Source organism: Micropterus dolomieu, linkage group LG12, assembly GCF_021292245.1.
Source record: "Micropterus dolomieu isolate WLL.071019.BEF.003 ecotype Adirondacks linkage group LG12, ASM2129224v1, whole genome shotgun sequence".
In the NCBI taxonomy this organism is placed as follows: domain Eukaryota; kingdom Metazoa; phylum Chordata; class Actinopteri; order Centrarchiformes; family Centrarchidae; genus Micropterus; species Micropterus dolomieu.
In genome coordinates this window covers 3748174-3755761 of record NC_060161.1, presented here as the reverse complement: position 1 = coordinate 3755761, position 7588 = coordinate 3748174, and the positions used below count along the sequence as shown (strand labels likewise).

General features: G+C 38.5%; 1 protein-coding gene across 1 annotated transcript; it reads right to left on the bottom strand.

Annotated features, from left to right (window-relative positions):
- Positions 1 to 4346: 4346 nt before the first annotated feature.
- On the bottom strand, positions 4347 to 7246 carry LOC123980684 (proto-oncogene Mas-like). Its single transcript, XM_046065205.1, has 3 exons — positions 7049 to 7246; positions 5215 to 5402; positions 4347 to 4848 (listed from the first exon to the last, which is right to left on the bottom strand). Exons 1-3 carry the CDS (start codon positions 7244 to 7246, stop codon positions 4347 to 4349), a joined length of 888 nt encoding a protein of 295 aa, XP_045921161.1.
- Between the last annotated feature and the right edge of the window lie 342 nt (positions 7247 to 7588).

Sequence of the window (7588 nt, the reverse complement as noted above, 5' to 3'; positions counted from 1 at the left end):
ACCGATCCATAACACAGATCTAAAGTCTTGCCCCGTCTGGTCGAACAGGAGACATACTGATGGAAAGTTTTAAGAGTCTGTTTTAAGGATACATGATTAAAATCCCCAAGAATGAAATTTGGTGCCTCCGGTGAGATTGACTGTAACTTCTGTACAACATCAAATACTGTACAAGTAGCCGATGCGGGGTTCGCCTTCGGTTGAATGTAAACAACTGTAATAAAAATCTGAGGGAACTCTCGAGGTAGATAGAACGGTCTCAAGGACACCGATAAAAGTTCTACATCAGGTGTACAAATACGCTCTCTGACAGTAACACATGAGCAATACCGCTTATTGATGTACAAACATACCCCTCCTCCTTGGGTTTTCCCCGTCACCTCTGATAGTCGATCCAAACGAAAGGGAGCTCCGAATCCATCCATACACAACTCAACTCTTTTAAATTCTGGTTTAAAAGACAAGACTTCTTTAGCCTACACATCAAATCAAAATATGAAAGCTACATACCCTTAAAGCTGGAGGCTAGAAATCTTTCCTGTAGCTCACATTACAACAGCTTTTCAGTTCTGTTTTCATATGAGCTGACTTCCATTCCGGCCTGTATGTCGGTGTAAATGGATTTTATCCATCAGGTTAGCCAAAAACCTTTTCAGTAAGGTGTGCAGAGTTGATGAAATCCTCTCACAGTAATGCCTGAACAGTCAGAGATCCAGCATGTAATATAAGATGTTTGTTTGGAAGGAATCAGTGGACCAACCAAACAGGTATTTCTGGCTGAGGAGAAGGAAATTGGAGGTGAATACTGAATTATGTTTTTTTATTTTCTATTATTAACATGTTTGATTAAATAAATTATATTTGATCTATTGATCTATAATTGACAGCATGGCCAAGCTTTATGTTCATATAGGCAATAGAGATTTGAACCTTCATTTGTCAGCTTTTAAATCACTGAGTTGATCAAAGACAAACACACAAAAACAGCTTTGTATAGAAACATTTTTTATTGGATTTCTAGAAAATCTACAATTTAAACTGACATAAACTGTGGTTAAAGATTTTATCCATATTCTCAAGCAACAGCTGCTGCAAAACACCTGCTCTGAATCACATCCTAAACACCAGCATGCCTACCACTAAAACACCAGAACTTAAACTTAGATTAAATAAAGATAAACAAACAATATGGAATTTTTTTCATATTTGTACAAAAAAATAACAAAAAAGCAAAATAACTCCACACACTTTTACGTATGGGTACACATAAAACAACTAAATTAAAATGTGTATGAGAAACTCTAAATACGTGTTAAGATGCTCTCCTTGTGTGAAACATACAAACAGTCAAAATAAAGATTTAGGAAGAAGACAGCGAGGCGGCTAGAATGAGCTCAGTTAATCTAAAATAATATCTGCTTTGCTTCTGTGATAAATGGAGAACATTGACAGACATAAACTTACAGCTACAAACTAATAAAAACATATTTTATTTACATGTGTTGAAGCCATCACCAGAGAAAGTTCACCAAAACACAATATCCACAGAGAAATAATAAACTGTAAAAGCTTGATAGCTGAAGCTTGATAACCCTGCATTCTGGGAGTGCAGTGCTCTGACTGGGGTAGTAAGGTACAATGAGCTCTCTAATATGACATGGTGCCTAGTTAAACAGAAGGATTTTAAATTATTTTCTGGATTTTACAGGAAGCAAGTGCAGAGAAGCTAAATCTATTTTCCTGGTTCTTCTCAGTACACAAGCTGCATTCTGGATCAGTTGAAGAGTCTTAACGGACTTATTAGAGCAGCCTGCTAATAAAGAATTGCAGTAATCCAACCTAGCAGTAATAAATGGGTGGACTAGTTTTTATACATAATTTTGAAACAGAATGTTTATGCAAAATTTATGTAAGTGAAATAAGGCAGTCCTCAAAGTTTGTTTTATGCAAGTGTTAAAGGACATGTCCTGATCAAAGATAACTCCAAGACTCCTCACGGTGGTGCTGGAGGCCAGGGCAATGCCATCCAGAGTAACTATATCTTTAGATAATCAGGTGTTTGTCAAACACCTGATTATCTAAAGTAATCAGGTGTACCAGTACAATAACTTAAGTTTTATCTGAGTTTATCATTAGAACATTACAGGGCATCCCGGTTTTTACATCCTGAAGGCACATTTGGAGTTTAGCTAACTAGCTAATTAGTTTCATCTGGCTTGATCGAAAGATATAATTGAGTATCATCTGCATAACAATAAACATTTATGGAGTGTTTCCTGATAATATTGCCTAAAGGAAGCATATACAAGGTAAATAGAATGGATCCAAGCACAGATCCTTGTGGAACTCAATGAATAACTTTTGCATGTATAGAGGATTCATTAACATGTACAAACTGAGATCAATCTGATAAATAGGACTTAAACCAGCTTAGAGCGGTTCCTTTAATGCCAATTTAATGTTCCAGTCTCTGTAATAGGATATGATGGTCAATAATATTGAATGTAGCAAGATCTAACAAGACAAGTACAGAGACAAGTCCTTTGTGTGATGCAGTCAGAAGGTCATTAGTAATTTTCACCAGTGCTGTCTCTGTGCTATGATGGGCTCTAAATCCTGACTGAAAATCCTCAAATAAACTATTGCTCTGTAGAAAGTCACACAGCTGTTTAGCAACTGCTTTCTCCAGAACCTTAGAGAGAAATGGAAGGTTAGATATAGGTCTATAGTTGGCTAAAACATCTGGATCAAAGGTCGACGTTTTCAGAAGAGGTTTAATTACAGCTACTTTAAAGTACTGTGGTACATAGCCTGTTGATAAAGACAGATTGATCATATCTAGTAAAGAAGTGCTGACTAAGGGTAAAATTTCTTTAAGCAGGCTAGTCGGGATTGGGTCTAAGAGACAGGTCGATGCTTTAGATGAAGTATCAGTAAATTAAAGTAGTTGTCTCTATCCTTTCTATTAACCCTCATTTTCCCTCCTGTTTTCTCCCCTTTCTCTCACCCCATGGACGTCACTAGGATTGAAAGGGGGGTGGGGTGGGCATGGGGGCTCGGGGTGGGGCTCCTCTATTTTAGAACTACACTTATGTCAACAACCAGTGAGGAAGCCAAGATGTTAAAAAGTACTTTCATCTCTCCTATATTGAACAAAAGTTACTGCAATTTTAGCTTTTAGACATGTCAAAGCTTTGGGGGGGAATTTACCTAGGCCAGAGTTTTTCTGTAGGCTATGATTTAAAATGCTATTCAGCTTCTCATGTAAATGTGCGATAAAGTAATATCATCTAATTCCTTTCTCTATCAGATAAGTTGCAGGTCCAAAGAATGCTGTTTAATTACACTAAATACTATTACTGCAGAGAACATTGGTTAAATCAGTGTGATTATGCTCTGTAGTTTGGCTTGCAAACAAGTATACAATAAATACTTAATAATTTAAGCTGTTAATGAGGATCTTATTTAAATGGCAACTGACTGAATTTGCTAAGCTGATGGCAGATGGAATAAAAGATTTGTAGTGAAAATTACTAAATGTATGGATGAATGTACATATGTTTTGCTTTAATTTTGTGTTTATGTGTTTATATCCGTGGGTATATGATAATGTATAGCCTAGAATACATTTAGGCAACATCTACATATTTAATTTATTACAGCCAATAAATGCAGAAAGTTAAGTTGGGCAGAAGATAGCAAATATATATCATGAAATAATTTAGTTTAGGCTCTACCTTGGTGCCTAGAACTGCTAATAATTGCCTGTTGTAGAAGAAAACAAAACACCCCACATTTCCATAGACCTGCAGACCACTACTGACCTAAGCTAATCAGCTGCCCTGTGAATCTCCTACTTCTCTCTCCCTCTCATAAAATATCTTCCTATCAACAGGGATACTATGACATTTAGATTTCACTGACAACAACATTCTATGGGGACTGATGTTTTGAAATACTATAGAGACAGGCTATATTAATGGTAATATCTCACTTATACATAGCTAAAGTTAAGCAAGAAATGGTCATCAACAACAACTTACAACTTCACTGTGTATCGCTCACTAATTTGAATCAACCTTCCTTCCCCATAAACTCCCTCAAGGTCCTGGTGCCCGACCACTGCAGAGATTTAAATTGTCATGCAGAGTAAACATTATAAATTTAATGATTATTTTATGCCAAAACAATACAATTATGTTTGTATTATTTTTTCATATGTATCAATATTCCAGTTTCACTTTGTCGAGTACATGTCTGAACTGTAAAATAAATAAATAAATAGGCATAATGATGTCCATGTCTCTCTCCCTCTTTCTCTGCCTGCCTGCTATAAATGTCATCATTCATACTGGTGGACTGCTGATATCACTGCTGTCCATTCTGCAACAACACACAGAGGCCAAAAGCTTGTCTATGATCCCTTTCCTCATGAAGACATACAGGACTAAGTCTGCAAGAGGGCTCAACCTAATACAAATAAGAGATATGTTGAAAAAGGTATTGTCAGTGTTTACTATGAGGAATGAAATGATTTTGGGCAGGAACAGCAGCGTGTAAATAAGCAGCACCAGAACCAAAACTCCCACAATTCTTTGTTTTTCATCAGACGGGACTGAGATGGAAGCAGACAGGGCTTTGAGGGTCCCAACCAGGAAGAAGATTAAAAGTGGAAAGGGAAGGAGGAAGAAGATGGCTGTGATTGTGTAGTACACCAGACCATCAGAAAAGAAATAGTAAGGGACAACATCTGCAAAAGGAAGCACCCAGACCAGGACACAGACCGCCACAGAGCTCTTGATGGTGCGTCTGCAGCGGTACCACAGCGGGTGGGCGATGACCAAATACCTGTAACACAAGATGGACACAAAGTCTTTGAGGAGCTTCAGAGTTATAAACTAATATAATGTTCAGACACAGAAGGAGCTCCACACATACTGGATAGACAAATGCAAATGCTCCGTATTCATATAGCGCCTTTCCCGTCTTTGCAACCACTCAAAGTGCTGTTACACTACATCGAATTCATCATTCACACACATTCATAGATTGGTGGAACAGCCACCAGGGGCAATTCAGGGTTCAGTATCTTGCCCAAGGACAGTTCAACATGCAGCCTGGAGGAGTTAGGGATTGAACCGCTGATCTTTCGATTAACAGGCAATCTGCTCTACCTCCTGAGCCACAGCCACCCCTAGATAGACAGATAGATACCTTTCTAGGGCGATAGACACCATGAAGTAAATACTGGCCATCAGACCAAAGATGTAAATATATTCGAAGATGTAGTATATCTCAACATCTCCAAGCTTTGCCACCTCAGTGATCAGGAAGCAGAACTGAAGGATGTCGGCAATGAGAAGGTTGATGACGTAGATGGGAGCAACATGATCACTTCTCACCTGCAGGAAAACATTGGTAAAAGTCAACAAGCAGTTGGAAACATGTTGTGAAGTCCACCTCCTCCCAAATCTGTCATCTTGCTCTGCCCAGCAGCTGCAGTCAGAGCCATTTCTGACTTTTTCATCCAACAGAAATCTCAGGTATGACACACTGGCCAATCACTGCAGTAACAAGACTTATTTTAAAGCTGCAAGCAGCGCTGGGCGGGCCCTTGTAGCGCGTTGAGGTGTGAGGCGCCCGCATTGCAGATTCTGGAGCTTTGCCAGTGGGGCTGTGAATTTGCTACGCGCCTCGGACACTACACAAAGGTGTTATACGTAACTTCCTGTGTCCCCTTTGTGTCGGTTCAGAGCACTTGGCGCTACGACTACAAATGAATATGAAACAGTTATCAACATGACATCATCAATGTGTTGACATTTTTCTGAGATAGTTTTGAAGTAGATATATCTAACCTGCAAGAAGTGGTTCGTCACAGCATAAACATAGTCACTTCCTGTTGCCATCAGGTGGCACTGGGACTACGGGTGAATTTGGCTTGTAGATGTGTTCAGGGCAGGAATCTTATTATACATATCAAATTTAGTGCAGATATGGGCATGTACACTGAAGTTATTACAACTTCCTGTTTCATGGCGAATCCTAAATTTTCTACGCCACGGGCACGCTGGATGAAAACTCACCGTTTGTACAAGTTCTAATCTTCAATGGGTTTAGAATGCACAGCAAAAATTTTAAGTTGATTGGATTAATTCTCTAGGAGGAGTTTGTTAAAGTATACACCTTGTAAATGGTATACAATGGGTTAAAATTGCACATTCAATTAAAAATGGCGGACCTCCTGTTGCGTTAAGGGTATGGTTTTTTTGTGTGTCTTGATATGATACATGTCCCCAAAACATTTTGTGCATGTAGGCTGAACATAGCCGAAGGGCTAATTTTTTCCAATTTTGTAGGTGGCGCTAGCGAGCCATTTTGCCACGCCTATGTGCAGGACCCATAAAATACGTATACGTATTTTTCGCCACTTCTGACATATATGCAAAGTTTGGTGAGCTTTTAAGTATGTTTAAGCCGCCAAAAATGCTTACTTTGCAGAAAAAAGAAAATAATCCCTTCTGTTCCAATAGGGACCTCACATGTTTCATGCTCGGGCCCTAAAAATCACCAACAGTGTTTAGCAGGTAATGTTTGCCATGTTTGCCATCTTGGTTTAACATGTTAGCATGTGCAAATCTGCTAACTGTATGTTTGTCTACGTGTAGCACCTTATCACCAAAGCAAATTCCTTGTATGTGTAAAACACTGCTTGGCAATAAAGCTCCTTCTGATTCTGAACTGCATGTCTTTAGGGTCCAATCAGCTATGTGTGCATTTTAATTATGGAGTATATTATTCCTGTAAGTTTATAGATCATTACAAACCTTTGTCCCAGCCTCCTGACACTTTGCCCCCAAACCAGATAAAGATTATCTGTAACAATGTTTCTCAAACTGGGAGGCTTGCTAATTTAACTTGAATGGCTTGTTTAATTCAATCTCTCGTGTTGTTAATGATTGATACAAATGAAATCCACTTTTTTTGGCTTTAAAGAGGGACATGACAGAAAAAGTTATTAAATATCTCTCAGTCATAATGTACATACCATAGAATAAAGAGCATGGATGGCAACGAGGGTCAGCGGGAGGCAGATAGCGATGATTATGCATGTCGGCACGAAGGTGATTGCAACTAATTTGTAATACTCTTCAAGCTCATTGTAGTTCTGGTAGTTGGAGGTGATGTTGCTGTAATTCTGGTAGTTAGTGGTAGCATAGGTGCTGTTCATGTAGAAACCTTCCATTCTTCAGAGTGAAACCTGTTGTTTGAGAGAAACATTTGTTGCATTTAACATTTATTTAATCAAAAAAGAAAATCAAAATCTAGTGAACAAATATTCAGAAGTGCTGATGTGAGGTCATTACTGCCACCGAACATCGTCCAGCTGTTTCAGTAATTTAATGTTTAATGTCAATGCTCTTTGTTTTAGGACATCTTGCATTTCTCCTGTACTTGATGCCTCTCTGCCCTCAGTGGGGAATTTTATGTGGCGGCTTTTCCCTCATGGAAATATAAATCACAACTTACCTCCGAATAAAAGTTTTTACAATAATTTTTTTACAGGAATATAAAAATGAGTATGGAT

Excerpts from the sequence above, each read along its gene's own strand:
- LOC123980684 (XM_046065205.1), bottom strand. The coding sequence starts at position 7,246 with ATGGAAGGTTTCTACATGAACAGCACCTATGCTACCACTAACTACCAG. Across the intron at positions 5,403-7,048 it reads TCCATGCTCTTTATTCTATG|GTGAGAAGTGATCATGTTGC; the intron begins GTATGTACATTA and ends GTTTTCCTGCAG. Across the intron at positions 4,849-5,214 it reads GTGTCTATCGCCCTAGAAAG|GTATTTGGTCATCGCCCACC; the intron begins GTATCTATCTGT and ends CTTGTGTTACAG.